Raw genomic sequence first — 17,995 nt, 5'->3', positions numbered from 1 at the left:
TGAGCTCAGGTCGGTACAACTCCACAGCTGTGATCAGAACTCTCTTTCAGGCCCACTGTGACATACGTTTCCCACATAAAGAAAATAATCCAGAAGTCATTTTAATATAAAATGTTTTTATTGTTTTTGAAAACATTTAAAAAACAATTTTTGAGCACTTTCAATAAAAAAAATAACTGAAATGCTACTGCAATATTCAACTACTGTCGTTTCAGCAGTACAACAGACAACAAAACACTGCGGGAGAGAGGGAAAACTGGATTTCCTGCATTAAATGAAAATGTAGTACAGGGATTTATTTTTTTCCTTAGGGTGCAGTTAATAAAGCACGGTATAGTACAAGATTATTACATGAACCTTGGATGCACTGCACAAGAAACGCTTTCCTTCTTTTCAGTTCAGAAGTCAGTGCTTATTGCAATTATTTGCAAATTATTTACTTCATGAATTCTTATCATGATAAAATGATGCAAAAATATCTTTCAACACCCGAACAATAAAAAAGAATCCAAAAAAGGAACATATTCAACAATAACTAAGCTGAATTAGTTAACATAAAAAAGTAAGTAACTTGTGAATAACTATGCTCACCTGGTTAACACCGAACCAGCTTCAATACAGCAAAGAATAAAAAAAGTGGTTACAGGAATATATCTAGTACTGTACAAGATTAAGTCATTAACACTCATGCACATTTTGTGATCATGTATTAACATGGTGAAGCAAACTAAACTTGATTTTTTCCTGCTGTAATATTCTCATTTAAGAGAATAAGAAATAGAAATATCTCATTGAGATCAATGCACATTGCTACATAAGACAATTTCACCTGTCACTTTTAATGACATTTTGCCTTTTAATAATGAAACACATTAGATTTTTTTCTGTTTTATTTTTTGTGGGGTTTTTTTTGTTTGTTTTTATTATTTTATTTAAATCTGTTGGCCGTATTTGTTGCATTTATCCTAAGGAATGTGCCTGCCACAGGTTCAACAGAATATTAGTGCAATACATGAACCCAGATAGTTTGCTGGACTAACCAACCAATTTTAAAGTGTTTGCTGCAATACTGTACACAGTGTACAAGTTCACTAGTTTGTTTATTTTAGCAAAAGCTGCTATCAAAATTATCACCTTAGTTGGAAGCCAATTATGTAAACAAGGGGTCAGAACTGTCTCATCTTCTTTGTTCTGGAGTATCTGACAGACAGGCTTCCATTTGCTAAAATCATGGAATCTTCCTTTGGGTATTGCATACTTTGGTGTGCAGTAGTGCTCTGTCTCAATGTAAAGAACTAACTAGCACTAAATACGGGGACCTCATAGAACATTAGTTGTAACACCAGCACACAAACACTGCTAAAAGGACACATACCAATGTACAAAGCTGTGTCTATGCCTTGGATTTCACTTGAAAGAACCCCTACTGAATAGAACACTTCTTCCATTTTACATACATTTGCTTTAAATCCGCTGATCACAGAATATTCCTGCTAGTTAAATCACTTGTAAGGTTCAAAGTAATGCCTGTAATTAAAAACAATGTAAAAGGTACTTTAAAAACCTTTGGTGACTGCTGCATAATTTAGAGAGCATCCGCTTCAAATCTACTCTTGTTTTAGTGAGAAATGTTCTGAAAAACTAGTGGAGTTAGGTGAGAACTTGTTTACACCAAGCTCACGTCAGTCTCAGCAACACGGGGACCAGGCCAGCACACCGTGCAGATGTGGAGACTGCCACAGCACGGATGGAGCTCCAGTTCTGCCCCCCATTCTCCACTGAAAAGCAGGGTTCACATATTCACTGGCACTTCACACAGGGTCAGAAAAAAGAAGCGCTGAGTGTGTCTCAGACCCAGCCAAGTCAACAAGGTAAGAGGATGGTGAGCCATATCTCTGGCTAAAGGCCACGGACAGGTATGCCACTCAAACCCTGCCACTGGCAACTCGTGTCTAAAGGAAAAATGGTTCCAGCCTTACTGCAGACACCTAAAAGAACCCTACTGTGCAGTTTTTAGACTCCCGACCTCCTCCTTAACTAACTAAAAAGGGTGAGTTGGTCTTAAAATAAACCACACCCTGCATATCCCTATGTTTCAAGGAGCAATCCGAACTCTCCAAGTCTGTTCCTAACGAAGCAGCAAAACTGATGCAAGCACAGTGAAATCACGCTCCCCGTAAGGTGCTACAGTTTGTCACAACGGTTTTGTCCCTGAAGAAGCAGCCACAGACTGGTGGTCAATCAGGGCAAGAGCAAGAGAAGGCATGATACATCAGCACCTGAAGTGACAATACAGCAGCACAATTCAGATCAGCACCGCCAAAAAAATTACTCAGTACTGAGATCAAGTCCTTAGCAAAAACTGAAGAAACAAATGACCACTAAGTCACCTTAAAAAACAAAAATTAACAACAAATAATAATCTGAGCATCTATTCCTTAAATCTAGAGAGGCTTATTGTGCCTTCATCACCTCTTACTCAAAGGAGGAATGCAAGAGAGGAAAATGTCTTCTGCTCTGCTTTCAGTTTGTCAGTTCACAAGAGAAATAACCAATTTTATACTAAGCTTAAGGGATGGTACTGTAGCATTCTCAGAACAATTATTTCTTAACAGCTTGCCTCTGCAAGTCTCCTCTTTCTAGCATGAGGGCCAAGCACCTCTCTCTTCATCATCAGAGAGACTCGTGCCACGCTGATAAAGCAAAAGGCCTTTTTTTGGTATAAGTGAACTGGTGAGTTAGAAGCTTAAATTCTATTTTCCAAGAGCGGTAGCTAAGGACGTATAACAAAAGTCAGCTTCATCAGTCCTCTCAAGTCATCCAGTGAAAATTGAATTCAGGCTTCTAAAGCCAGTAAGCACTTTTAAAATAAATTTTATCCAAAATGAGATCCCATCTATAAAGTGCCTGGCAGTATTATGGCTCTATACAAAATATTTTTAGATCCACCACATTTTATAATATTTTAATCATCTTTTATTTAAAAGAGAGCAAGACAGGCTCAACCTACTGAAATATAGAGGAAAGAACATCTTCCTACACTCCCACTATGTTAGAAAAGAGCAAACTTAAAAACGAATCTTTAAAAATAGTATTTTAATGAGCTCTAGCAGCTCTTACTTAAAAAAGAGAGGGAAGATACCACATCACTTCTTTAGCTTCGATAAATAATTAAATAGTACCTATCCTTTTAAAATAAGGTGTTACGCCTAGATTAAACCTCAGTGCTAAAATCTTTTCTCACGAATTTTACCTGATATAAAAGCACTGAAGTGAGAACTAAAATATCAAGTACAAGGTCAGAAACATCAATGGACAAAATAACTACATAGATCTCTTTCTCTTAAATAAAAAATTAGTGCATCTTTCTCTTTCCTTGATCATTCCCGTTTCCTGTTATTTCTTCTATCTTTGCGTTTTACTAGAGATGTAATTGGCACCAGTTCACCACCAGGCAGTACTCAAGATAACTACACAGTGATCAGGCACCTGCGTGCCCCCTGCTTCACTTGTATCCACTGCCCATCCCCTACATACCTGCAGGCACCCTGCATTTCAGACCTGAACGACAGAGGTCAGTATGAACCACGTACTAGAAGTAACGAGCAATACGAAGTATGGAAAGCCTACCTATGAGCTCAACTTAAAACCCTCCCGCTGCCTCAACCAGAGCTGCTGTTGCTAGCTATTAACCACTTATTTACTACAACAAGAAATTCTGAATGGGAAACACTATCGAATTGAAGAAGTAATACTGGCTGTTTGATAGCCCAATCACCTTCAGAGATTTGTTTTGAAATTGCTAAGACCGCCCTTTCTCTGGTGAAGAATGAGCAACTGGTACAGCAAACTTTTTTTTTTTAAATGCCACAATACATAGCAAGTGTTTCTGCTGCAGGAGGCACTTCCATTAAGACAAATACAATACGTCTGTCTTTTACATACAGTGTGCTACATACATACTATAAAACAATATTAACCCAACATTTCAACAGTAGGATGATCCTTGCTCTCCATCCACTCAAAACCTGATGTATTAATTGAGTTCATGGATTCATTGCAGATTTGTTGAAACAAGGGGTCATTTTTTAATTCCTCCAGTGTAGCATCATCGTCTTGTCCCTGCTGACGACCTGGATCAAACAGTAGATTTGTGTCTAAAGTGTTCAGATCGTTAATGCTGCCTGAGAGTTCGGAAGACAACCTGATGTCGCTGGGAAAGACAGATGTAACGCTGAGATCTGATGCCACCTGATTCACCAGCTGCTGGTTTGTTGGCAGACTGTCCTCCCCTAAAAGGTCTTTTACAGTGCTGCTAAAATCTAATTGCTGCTCTCCGATGTCTGATTGTGCTTGGTTATCTCCAGAAGAAAAACTGATCTGATCGGTGCTTTTAGTGAGGTAATTTGGTGTTTGGAATTCGTAAATTGAAGTGCTGGAATTGATCATGTTCTGTGGGTTGGCACTAGGAAAAGCAGTGGACGTCTCTAAAATCTGAGTGAGATTCATCCTGGCCGTGTAATTTGAGGGCATGTTGTTCATTCCCAAACCTCTCACTGCATCATCACTATCAGAATCAAGTTTGTTTAACAACACGTTGGTTATTTTCTTAGCATTTGTTTGTTTCTGAAGAGATGGGAAGGCCGTCTGCATCATCACAGTCAATGGGACCGACTGGCTTCTCTGCGCTATATTATTGGCACTAGTGTCTGCGTGGATATTAGTAAATACGTTGTGAACTTCAGGAGTCACTGGACTTCCAAAAGGTGCCAGGTTGGAGCGTGGTATATTGGAAACAGGGTAAACGGTGCTCCCACTGAGATTACGCTGACGATGGACAGCAGGGCTCACGCTCCGGCATCTCAGACTGTTATTGAGAGAAGAACTGGCTCCTTTGTTGTCCAGAGGAGCAGGAACTGCAAAGCCCTCCTGCTTGGTGGTGCTACTTACAGGGGCTGCCTGGTGCTGCACAGGTGAAACAGGAGTCACGCGACCAAAGTGAGTATCGTGGTGGCGTGGTTGAGATTGGTACGACTGGCCAGGAACTGCAAAAGCATGAGGTTTCCTGAAGCGATCTTCCACTAGCTCCTGGTAGCTTGTAAGGATGCCATGGTTTGCAACCGATGAATTGCTAACACTGCTGTACCCGTTATTCATCCACTCGAGTTTGGTTTTGTCAGGGTGGGTAGCCATAGGCCGCTGCATTGGCTTCACGGGGCTGCTAGAAACAATGCTGGCATCGTGGTAAGCCATACTGGAGCTTATGGGAGTAAATGCAAACGGGTTTCGGCATTCCACAGGACTTGGAGGAACACTGCTGCTGCAGTTTGAATGTGGTGTGCCAATGGGTGTGTGCCGGCTGCTTCCTAGAGCACTGTCCACAGGAGTCGTCTGAGCCAGCCTGGAACAGGGGCTCTCGCGTGACACGTTCTGAGATCCAGCAATCATTTCAGAGGTGGGTGTTGGAGTTGGGGTAGGGGTGGGAGTCGGGGTAGGGGTGGGAGTAGGAGTGTGAATTGGAGTGCTGTTGTTATGGATCGAATGGTAAAAATGTGTGCTGCTTGGGTGGGATGACACAGGAGCTCCTTGAGCTGCTGTCTGACTCTGAAGTGCCATTCCTAGACAGCCACCGTAAGCATGAGAATTATTCATTGACATTTGCTCCTCCATGAGCACCAGCTCCTCCACAATGCTGTCCTGGGTTAGGTCATCATCAAATGAAAAGAAGTTTTCATTCGACTGAGGGACTGTATGTTCAAATTCTTTCAGCTCGGACTGCAGAGGTAACTGATTTGAAGACTGTGCTTGTATTTGACCCAAGGAGGAGTCTTGGATCTGGCTCTGTAACTGCTGGTTGTACACATCCTGCTGTATACCCTCACAGTGCGCTGGCTCCCATGCAGACTCCTGTAAGTCACCAGAGCCTGAGTGTCCTGCAATAGTCATAACACTGATATCTTGCTGCTGTTCACAATTCACAGACGCAAAATCAGAAGTTTTGGTGATATGGTGCCACGCATTTGGGTTAAAGCTGCCGTCAGATTTTGAATCGCTTTCTATAATAAACATGTTTCCTTCCAATTTCACTTTTATATCTGGAGATGATGCTGATGCAAGCTGCTGTTCTAAAGTAGAATCACTGGTATTTAAATCAGCGCTCAAAGAACAGTCTGTCACTAAGTCTGCTGGAGCTGCAGAAGGTACAGGTACATTTACAGGTACCTTGCTGGGAACTTGAACAAGTGTGGTATTGTCACTGTTAGCTAATGATACAACCTTTGGAACCTTCGTAACACTGTTTGTTTTTTGACTCTCCTCAGCGTTACCAGCTGAAAGCTGCCCCACCAGTGGTTTCTTGACAGGTGGTATCTGGGAATCCTGAAGCGTAGAGGGTTGTCGTTTCCTTGGACTTTTAGTGCATATTTTGTCTTTAATTGAAGACTCACCAGTAGGAGGTGAATCAATGCTGGTGCTGGACAAGTTGTGACTGGCAACAGAGAGCTTTAGAGTGCTTTGATTATTGCCTGCTGAAGAAACCGGTGTGATCTCATTGGACTGCATCTTGTATTTGGTCCCTGCTTCTTCAGCTCCCTGATCACAGCCCTTAACTGGTTTTGCCTCCACGACACCATCAGCTGAAACCTTCATGGTTGCAACTTCAAAATTAATCTGTTGAGCAGGAGGCAGGTCAGGGGTCGCCTTTATGGATTTAGATGTGTCAGAGCTCTCCTGGCCCTGTACTGGGTTCTCATCCAGCAGTCCTTCTGGTTCCATTTTGATCTCAACTGCAGATGCAGCTACAGCAGTGCTAGGCTTGGATCCTGGAGACTGAAGTGAAACAACAGAACCATTTTTGATCTGTGGAGTAGTCCTCCCTTCTTCCACTGCTCCCGCACTACTATTAACTGAAGGTGTCTGTTTGACGGGCACGCTGCTGCTGCTTGGGGCAAGAGATATTGCTGTCATTTTTACCACGTTTAAGGAATTCACGTGTGGAGCTGGCACAACAGTCTTGATTGGGCTACTGGTAAAAAGCACCGTTGTGGGAGAGCGGATGGTGAGAGCACTGGTATTTGCTGGCTTCGGTAGGATCTGCGGGTAGCGATGTCGGGCAGAGCGGTCACCAACTGGGCTGGCAGGAACATTCTGGGGAGTCTTTGGTGACTGCTTGACTGATTGCATGTGCTGAGTGACCACCTGAACATTGAGTGGCAGGACCTTGTTGTCAGATGATCCCATAGGACTTGGAGATGTCACCAACTGCCTGGTCCTTGGCACCTGTTTAGAGAGAGAAACAAATGGTGTGGCAATGAAGCAAGGAAGTCCCTGAAGTCCACAGACCACTCCATGCATTACAAAGATTAAGGACAATACAACTCAACACACCAGAGCGTGTACACTAGCAAACGTCATTTCAAAACAAAGCAAGCTCTTCAACTGCATGCAAGACAAGTGATATGTCTGCCTACGATTGGTAGATAGGAGGATTCAATTTTTAAGGTATGCCTTTAAGGCACTGGTCTACACATTACTCTGCTCTTCTACTAATCAAAGGGTTATTCTCATATGGTTCTTCACTAAGTGAAACCAAAGACGGAAATACAAACGATAAAGGATGTGTTGAAAACTACTAATTTTCAAGATTTCAAAATCAAATGCAAGCTGAGTATTAGTATCCCTTATCTATTGAAATAAACAATACAGCTAACATCCTAAGAACAAATAACCTTTTTCCCAGTCTTGTGTTCTATGTCTGAAAGACAGCGAAGTCCCACATTACAGATTTCATGCAAAATTAGAATTGTTGCTGTCACTAAATCCACCAGGCCAATGCAAATCAATTTAGATTCTAAATGAGATGGCTCAGTGACCCACGCGACCTGTAGACTTTCCCATCTGGTTAAATTCATCTCAAGAGTAATTATTCCCACACATAATCTAAATTATTGCTAGCTGAAATTTCGCTGTCATTGACTTCGAAGATGAACTTGGCCTATATGATGTGATCAGAATTCTGCTGCCTCTTATTCCTAATTCAGTCACACTGTTACACCAGTCACTGGGACAGAAAAGAACCAAGGGATTCAAGCCTGAACAGACACCATATTTCTATCCCACTGACACCACTGCTTAGCTATGGGCCATTTTCAATCCTTTCCTAAGGTGATTTATCTGGAGAACTGCTGGAGAATTACCGGTATTGGGCTGGGGACAGCTGCCACAACAATGCCAATAGGCTGAGGAGACAGAATAGCAGGACTTCCATTAGATATACTAGTTACACCATTGGTTGCGGTGCCTTCTGTTTTCTTTGCTGGAGACTCTCCTGGCAAAGGAGACTGCAGTTTCTGTTCTTGCTGCTTCTTCTGGATCTTACGCTGCAGCTGCTGCTTGGCATCAACAGGAGATGACAGAGTTTTCACTTGTGGTTGAAAGGAATTGCTTTCAGCGGTAGGTATAAAAGCTGAGGGCTGGGGGATCCCTTTTATTCCTGAATATAAAAGAAGAATTAATTATAACAGCACATTCCCTGTCTGCTGTAGTGCCACATCTGTATCCAGCTGCACAGATACATGGCAGGCATCACCACAACCATTCAGTGAACATCTCACCCACGAGAGCATTTCATGCTCCGTTCTCTTCAGTGTTTCAGTTTCTTTCCACGTTTGAGGCAAAGCCTCTCTCTGTTAGACAAGCTGCACACTAGCTGCTAAGTACTGGCATCGTGTTTCTAGTAATCCCAAATAACTTTTGTTTCAGCAAAATCTAAAACCAGTGCATTTCATTTAACTGACAGTAGAGGGCAGTGGATGTTTCAGATGAACCTTTAAAATTCATCATCTACCACGTTTTTGTTTTGTTATCTGTACTGAAAGCAGTTTTAAAATGAAAAATCTTTCCAGAAAGCCTTTGCGTCACAAAGGAGCAGCTCTGAAAAGATGATATCTGCATGTAATGCCAGAATGGATCACATCCAGTGTGTGAACAGGGACAACAGTGAAAGAAGGGCAAGAAGAGAAGTGACAAGGGAGAAAAACAATCAATCAGAATCATTTTAAGGGCAATTATTTGTGTTTAGCTACCCAGTATGTGCTCAGCATCTGTCTTCTGGTAGCCCACCCTCCCAGCAACAGCCTGCATGTACCAAGACAGCTTGAACACTGCACCATCTCCACTTTATGCTTTCTGACTCTGCAGAAGGCCCTTCTGTCTCAGAGGGGCTCTCAGAGCCCCTCAAACCCTTACTTCTAAGCTGAAGAATTTAGACAAACGCTGATGTGGTGGTGTTACTACCTGACACAGACCAAACATTTCAGGAAAATTCTGACATACCAGAAATGCTGGTAGGAAAATCTGCTCTAGAGAAAATGGAGACAGGTAATTGTTTCCAGATGAAGACAAGCTATCAGAGAAACAGCTACACCGGCAGCATGTCTACAAACCCCCACTATACTGGCCCCCAAACCCAGATCAAGTGAAGTACAACGCATTATAATTACTCGCATACTGAAAACTAGCAGTTACTTTGACTGCTCTGTAAGACCTGCATCCTCAACTCAAGAACTGGAGAAGAACACATAATCAGCTTGGGAAGACAGGTTTTTCCATCTAAGTTCCACATGCAGTTACTGCAGGCTGCCCCCAGGAATCACCAGTCAGCTAGTGACAGCACTGCACACACATTCCTGCCTTTGATGCAGCAGATGCTGATCAGAATGGGCCAGGATGGACTACAAGACACAAATACTGACTGCTTACACTCACAGATTAACTCCTACCTTTCATTACCTCAGAGAACATAAGCTAGAAAACTGATTTGAACAAGACCACTCAGATTTATTTCATTAATTATTTACTTGACACAGGATTTCTTGCTTCAATTTCTCTGTTGCTAAGGTGTTTACTCAACTGCAAGCACTTCTAGGGAAGTAATCAGGTTTCCAAAGTCTTCTAAGTGACCAGACCCCAGATAACCTATGGTTCAGACTGACTGTTGTTACATTGTCACTTCAAGGCCAATTGAGACTTCCCTTCACTCAGGTAGTGAGCAGTTCTCAAGAAACACAGCTCTGTTTTGTTAGACATTCTTACCCCCAGTCCTTAAAACAGGACTATTAATGTGAATCTGAAATGCAGCAAAAGGTTGCCAAAAAGATGACAGTGACACAAAATAAACTTCAGAGCATGAAAGGCTAACATCACAAAATAAACCTGAAACCACTGCTTCTTTTCACATCTCTCTACACAGCCTAACAGCAAGAAAAGAGTTTACAGCAACGTGGATGGAAATAATATAAATGCATCTGCAAGACTCAACTGGTGTCACTGTTTAAAGTCTGCCCTGAAGAGAAATGCTTCTTCAGAGATATTACTGACATGGTCAACAAAGGACTAAGCCATCATGCCTCACTTCAGCTAACGCTCATGGGAGAGGACAAAAACAGCATGACCTGAACCAGGATACATTCCCACTCAGAGCAGGGAAGATGCATCAATCCCTAATGGTCCAGGCCTGTCCAGACACCTCTTTACTCTTTCTTGCCACACCAGGTAAGACTAGAAGACCCCCCGGCTCACACTACGTTACTCCAAGGAAAGAGATTCCCACTGATTGAGAACTCATTACCTGCTGGTGCCCCTGCCATTACAGTTAAAGCTGCCATTGACTTGGTACCGATGTAGTGACTTTTGACAAGGAAACGAGCCAGTTCCAAGACTGTATCAAAAGGCTGGCTGAGCACTTTCTGGGCCCACTCACAAACAAGCCGGCAGGCCGCAGACACAACCTCCTCATCAGCGCTTTGTAGCTGTCCAGATGACTCTGTCCCATCCAACTACAACAAACAAGCAAAGGTGGTTACTTCAGTAATTGAACATTATTGATGAGCGAAAACAAGAAGAATACAAGGCAAAAGATGATGAGAAACATGTAAGTTGAGTAATTATGTTCATATACTTCCATGAAATTGGGAGAACAAGATCGCAACATCAGTAGTGTTAAAAAGGAAGCGTTACTGCTTGTTTCCAAAGGAGCTGTATGGAGCTGACTTTTCCAGAAGAAAAATCAGTGAAAACACTAACATTCAGAGCACCTGCAGCTGATTCTCCCTACATCCATAATCTTATCAGCTCAGCAGCCATTTACACAGGAACTGCTTCTTTCACAGGAGTTCCTCAGTGCTGAATTATTATTTTAAATATACAGTAAAACCAAAACAGGATCAGGGCTAAAAACCAGAGCACTGCCATTCTCTATGCATTTGACAGAATTACCAGACAATAATTCAGAAGCTGAGCACTGTAAAGAAAATGTTAAGAACTATAGCTTTTCCATTTGCTTTAAAAACTTCGGATTGGAAAAATAACATAATAAATGTTAATTTGCACAAACATGTATGAATAAGCAAATATATACCATACCCCATCTCCAGTTTTATGAAAGTCAAGGTTGGGCAGTGTTGGCATATGCACAAAAGCCTTCTTCCTCAGTCCACTGTAGCAATATGTGATCATGAATTAAGGTCTACATCATTGGGGGTAGGGAGGTAGAGCAGTAATTCCTCTCATACTTCTCATACACAAACTCACCAAGAGATCTCAAATTTAGTGCCATTAACATAACCTCATAGCAGGGCAGAATCAAAAGCTTATAATTCCTTCATTCTTGGGCATGTCAGTGGGCTTCCCCAACTGTGCAGAGGAGAGATGCTGGATGTGATGAACTTTACTTGATAATGACTTAGAAGAATCACTAAACTAGGCCAAGTAATTTCAACTAGATAACCAATATCATTAACATAAACCATACCATTATATATCAACATAACCAAATCATTAGCGTAGACTTGGACTAACCTCTCTTCCCAAACCAGATGTAGAAAGAGATGGTCAATACATCATTTCCAAAAGCTAACAGACACAAAAAAAACCATGTTCCCATATTTAGTTTTTACTCATTATGAGGTTTTGGTTGTGAGTTGTTTTTTTTTTTTTCTTTTTTTTTTTTTTTTTTTTGCCTCTTTTTGCTTAATTTCTCAAGTAACTATTTGATCTTCTCCTAAGGGACTTCCATGAACTGAAGAAATTCCCCACAATCAAATAAAGAGACTGAAGTTCTCATATGAATATATTTCTTTGTAAGATTTCATATATTTTTTGGCTCTCACACAACGCATGATTTTCTTTAAAAACATGGACACAAACACCAAAATATATATTTACACTGATCTAATCAATGCTGTACACAAAAATATACTCCTACCTTTATTCTTCCTCACTTGTTTATACACCTAAGAATTAAACAAAGCACTTGTTTTGTTTTTGTTTCCTCAGTGAAAAACAATCAATCTTGGGCTACTCACTACCCTTTATAAGCATGCTATGAGTGAAATCATGGCAAGGCCAGTATTACAGTGAATACCTATCATTACAGCTAGCCCTTTTGAGTGTTTTTTAATTAGAACCTGCAAGCACCTTGATGCCTTTTGGCCTTTTTATACTCTTCTTCACATACTGCAGTGGCTTAGCCTACCCAAAGCATCAGAACAATGCACCAATAGAGCAAGAGCTATCCCAGTGGCTATAGCAGGCAGTGGGCTACTTCATGATGGCTTCGAAAGATTCTCAGAGGAAGGTGTAATTCTCAACTTGGAAATACAAATTCTTGTTGATTAAACTACTTACTTTGAAAAAAAATCACTAACAGTTTTTTAGGGTTTTTGTTTGTTTGATTTAAATGGAATACCTCAGCTAAAACTAGACAGATGCAGTTACCTATGCAGTAACTGCAAACTACAGCTTTATCCCAGAAAAGCTTGAGAAAAATTTCTATTCTTGTAGCCTTTAGATTCAATTACTGCATTTCTTTCCTAATAGGGCTTCTTGCCCCTACACTGAAACAGCAGAACCACCAATGCTATAAGCTGGCTTTTTTCCACAGCATATGCTCTGACTTCTTCACAGTGGCTGCCTATTAGCTGATGGGCTAATCTGTCCCAGCATTTAACTGTGTATTGCTCCACCTGTAAGAACGTGTTTACCTACACTACAACATCATCAAATTTCTGGGTACTTTACGCTTTCTAGTAAGTTTCAGCTAAACAGGGTATTATTTCTGCAAGCCCTCTGGGATGGACTATTTTTCTACCATGGGTAAGAAAGAAAGGAAGGAGATTTCAATCCCAGGCACAGGGAACAAGACTGCAGTCAATGGAGAGAGGAGGCACTTCTCATCCTAGAAGCTCTGGCTCTAAACTGTCTTTCCTCACTGCATGGAGGTCTGCTCCATGCAATGAAGAAAGCAGTCTCCCCTTTTCCCACTGCAGGACAACTCACAGGTAAGTGCCTTCCAAGTCTGAAATCAGGTTTTTCTGACTGCTTCCCCATTGTCCTCCACTCTCCTCCAAACCATGGGTTGAGGAGGTATAGTTTCATCAAAGACCTGTAGAACCTCTTAAAGATCTTTGGCTTTACAGCCAACTTTTAAATTACTAGCGTGCACAAGTGTAATGTAACGAGAGCAGAAACATTTAGATAATTCTGAATTCTACCAGTAAAGTATTAGTTACTGCACATATGTGAGGCAAGTTCCTCTACTCCAATATCCCTCTTTACACAAAGTGATATGACTCCTCTGGTTCCTTGCTGCTGTGACAATTAAGCATTAAAACCCAGAAAGACAGTATAACCTATATTTACCTTCCAACTTCATGCTATAGTAATTAACAATTTTTTAAGAGTTTTGGGAAAGTGTGTGCATTTTTTTATTTAACACTGCTTCTAAATTTGGCTGATAATTAAGCCATAATGGCAGATGTTCTCCAGAGAAGCGCAGAAGTTACTGAGAAGTGTTCTAGCAAAGGATATTTTGATTTGCCTCTTGTGCCCAGGCGACGAGCCTTCATATTCGGAAAGACATTTTTCATTATCTTTCCAAAGTCAGCAGCACTTAATGGGTGGTAGCCAAGATTGTCGCAATAGCTCCTGCAACAAAGAGAAATAAAACGTGAATGGAAGCAAAGTTAATACAGAAGGCCAGTCTACATCTTAGATTCCATCAAAGGTTATCAAAAGAAAACACTCAAACCCATCCATACTTAGAATCACATTTAACATTAATGAAGCTATCCACAACGAACTGAATACATTAAAAATGTATACACGGAGCTATTAATACCATAGCTTTTGCCTTGCTCTCTACTGAGTTCAAAGACAAGTCATGTGAAGATTTAACAAGTAGTGGCATTAACTAGAGCACAGTTAAAACACACTCCATAACTTAGTCTCAAGTTTATGCTTCAATTCACTTATTTTAGGACACAATAAAGGCAGTGACGTTCTCCAGCCAGAAGTATGGCTTGAGCGTGGTAAGGCCTGAAGTCCTGCAGGAATATTTGAAAAGCAGCAGGTCAGCGATTTGTCTGCGTCCAGACAAAGAATTTGCATATACAACTGCAACTTAATAGAGCTCAACTGAACTAATTTAATGAAGCATATCTTCCCATAGAACCAGCTTCGTCTTTATAGGGCTAACAGAAACATGTACTGAGGAGTTAGTTCTCTTACTACTGTACAAACAACTATTTGCTCACGTTGAACTGTAAGGTCTGTTTACAGACGCCCTTATTTTAATTAACAGCCCAAATTAACAGATTTCAACTGCCTCTGCACATGTAGATATATTTATCTCCATACAACTGAGTATACCAACCTGGTAACAGGAAAAAGTAAAGGCAACAAAAGACCTCATTTTGCTAAATTCACTATTCTAGTAAAATGGGCACCATTATCTGTCTAACACTCAAAAACAGCAGGAGTTTTGTTCCAACATCTACTCAGCTATTTCAATGCCTGAGATACTTAGAAAAGTATCTCCTTCAGGCAGAGAACAAGAATTGTTCATTTCACAGCAAAATGCGAACCTTCTGGAAAATCACAATCATGTGAAAGCAGAGGGGAAAAATGTAAACTGCTCTGGAAGGTTAGTCTACATAGCAAACGCTTAAGGCTGCACAAAGATATGAACACTATTACATATTGACTTTTGTTCCAAGAGCTGTGTGGTATTTCACAGATGTTAGCATGCTCGGGCCCAAAAACATGCACTAAAAACACTCTCATTCAGACTTCCTACGGTCACAGAGTCAGCACCATAGCAATGACCTCTTTTACTTGCGAAGTCCTGAAAGAAATACACAAAACCAACCTATCTCTGAAAAAGAGGAGGTGGTTGTACACAGTTCTGTGTGGGCATCACAGCAGGAGAGCAGGAAAGCAATCACTTCATACGCCACACTGCCCACTACAATAACTGGATGCATAGAGGCAAATATATCTCTGCTCATCAAGGAGGAAAGAACAAAAGGAAAAACACGACTCCTGAAACAGAAGTTTCACTCCCAGCATCACCTGGCAAAAACAGTAACAATTAGCAAAGGCATCTGCATCCAAGTAGGCCAGATGGAAGGTCTTCTCTGAAAACTGTAGCAGTATAGAGAGCAGGATGTTTTGAGGTACTTCCACTGCATTTATTTCCTCTGTGAAAAGACTAGAGCAGGTATCTTCTGCTTTCACCTTGGCTGTAGATAGGTATACTCCACTTGGGAAATACCACCACAAATGGCATGACTTTCTTGATGAACAGCAACGCTTACACTATTTGCTTCTAACACTACCCTACAGAGTTGTGCTCCCCTCACTCTCCCCAGCCATGTCCAAAACAAATGCTGCCTGCACCCCTGTACAGGGGTACTCAAGGCTTTGCCCAGTCAGGTTCAGAAAACAGGCAAAGATGTTTCATGTCCCCTTTGGGCTGCCCTTCTAATATTTGATTTTCCTCATTCATAGATTGTCTGAATAAGGCCCCCTGGAACACCATGAGATGTCAGTATCAAACCCTGCTTTCACTGAGGGGCTGGATCAGGTAACTCCAGAGGTTTCCTCTAACCAGTTCAAGTTTCTGTATCAGATACCAGGAAAATTTTTTACCCAGTATTCATTTCAGTGCACACAAGTCACAGCATCTGGATTCCAGATTTGTCCCTTTGAAGTTAATACAAAGGAATACTTTTCCAGCTTTCCTGCACCTTCTTAGGAATTAAGTCACTGCTTCACGCGTAGTGGTGTCCTAGACAGGTCTCTCTGCTTTTTTGTTTTTGTTAAATCTTGCATTTTGCCAGGCTCTGTTGGATTTTAAGTTTCCCCTGGAAATTCCTAAAAGGCAGGTCCTTGTCACTTACTGATGCTGATTACAGGCCCTGAAGTCTCAATTACCATGTAAAGGAGGGCTCTCCAAATTCCTCTGCTGTAGTCAGCAGTTTCTTTGACTGAAATTCAACAACGTCAGCAAAACAAAACCTTAATCATGTTGGTTTGCTACCAATCAATGAACTTTAAAGTTAAAATTATTCCCTCTCCAGGAAAATAAAAAAAAAGAATATTTCCTCAAGTGAAGCACATCTGTTTCAAGACCATTACTCGCTAGCAGTAATAAACATACAGTTATATGGTCCCCTTGTATCCATATTTGCAGTTTCTGCAAGACTGTGATTTCTGAACTAATATTATTATCATGTAATTTCAGTTTTCAGACAATCGTTCCATATGGCCCCTCCTCCTCCTGCCTTGGCAGAGAATCTTACACGTCCATCTGTGATCTCTCACTGACTTGAGAGCAGGAGTTTCTTTCTCCCCTGAAGCTCTTCTCTCTGCCACTTGCACTCTTGGCACATCACTGAACCCAAGAGCTGCTGTGCTTATTTCAAGGGTGGGTGGGAAAAAACATTGGGGAGGGGTGGTCTACACAGAGACCAGAATGACAATGGACACACGGCTGCTTATGTTCCTTTGTACAGAGCTCCCCAACACAGTATGCTGAACAAAAGTCCTTTTTTTGGTAAGATTTTCTAATTAAATGTACTCTAGACATAAAATACAGTGGGAGTACACCGGAATTAATCCTCCAAAAAGATCAACCAACTAAAAACCAATGAAGACAGTCAGACTATGCAACTCAGCTTAATTAGTGCTCTGGGCAAAGAACTGGATAAAATGGTGATAACAGACTGCACTGAGACAGAAGGGTCACAGCAAGTCTATATACACAGCCATTCAAAAACAGCCTGGAAAAGAAGTGGTACAATCATCTAATTCTGTAATACTGGAGGCAATATTTGGAGACTGGGGAGTTACAGGGAAAATGAAATGACTTGATACAAGAACAAAAAAGATGAAATAGTTTAAAATGCAAAACAGTGCACAAGAATTAACAGGTGCTACTGCTGTGAAGCATGCGTTCATCAACTAGAGGTGGGAGAAGATAAAATGGATCTGTTAGCCATCCTGTTATTATTTACAACATATCCATCATAGCTGATAACAAGGTGGGTACAGCTGTACAGTAAAAACAGCAACGTTATGTGAAGGGAGTTTCTGTCTTGCTGTATGTACAGGCAAAATCACACACAGAACATTGTACACACTTTACTATTCTGTTAGCTCTGAATTCAATACAAGACAGGTGCAGAATCATTATGAGTTGTAACTAAAAGGGAACCTATTGCACGAAACAAAACAAAGATCTTTGCTTATCCAATCCACCAAAACACAATAGGTTCCATCCTGTTCCTCTCAGAGAGCTTTAACAATGTCAGTTAAAAGCATCTCGTGTCTTTCATTTGTTTAATGGACATAGTATTCCTACACATACTTCCCTCTTCTGTTCTGGCTTCTGCATATTCCAATTTGCTAGTTAGCATCCTTAACACCTAGTACACATACAACCTATGCATCAGGTGGCATCAAGCAGCCTAACAGCCAGTAAGGCAAGGATTAATGATTTACAGACCAGATGAAAGAGATGGAGGCTCATTCTAAGAGTTCTTCATCAGTATTAAGTGTATGAAGTGAACCTTTAGGACACCAAATATGGACAATATGACTTTCTTTCCTCGTGCCACTTGCACAAGGAAACAGCTTTCATTTACCTCCTTTCTGA

At 41.2% G+C, this 17,995-nt stretch overlaps 1 protein-coding gene across 5 annotated transcripts in view; it reads right to left on the bottom strand.

Annotated features, from left to right (window-relative positions):
* Positions 1-96: 96 nt before the first annotated feature.
* Positions 97-17,995, bottom strand: part of RFX7 (regulatory factor X7) — a 77,619-nt gene continuing 59,720 nt past the window's right edge. For all 5 annotated transcript variants that reach the window (XM_046899255.1, XM_429081.8, XM_015291868.4 and 2 more), the window contains 5 exons: positions 13,867-13,983; positions 11,422-11,506; positions 10,628-10,835; positions 8,196-8,491; positions 97-7,278 (listed from right to left, as the gene is read on the bottom strand). In XM_046899255.1, the coding sequence (XP_046755211.1) occupies positions 3,976-7,278; positions 8,196-8,491; positions 10,628-10,835; positions 11,422-11,506; positions 13,867-13,983 (4,009 nt within the window). In that variant the 3' untranslated portion in view covers positions 97-3,975. The remainder of the gene's footprint in view (positions 7,279-8,195; positions 8,492-10,627; positions 10,836-11,421; positions 11,507-13,866; positions 13,984-17,995) is intronic.

The sequence above is a fragment of the Gallus gallus genome, chromosome 10 (genome assembly GCF_016699485.2).
Source record: "Gallus gallus isolate bGalGal1 chromosome 10, bGalGal1.mat.broiler.GRCg7b, whole genome shotgun sequence".
NCBI classification, from domain to species: Eukaryota; Metazoa; Chordata; class Aves; order Galliformes; family Phasianidae; genus Gallus; species Gallus gallus.
The sequence above is the reverse complement of the archived record's forward strand: the minus strand, read 5'-3'. Positions and strand labels throughout refer to the sequence as shown.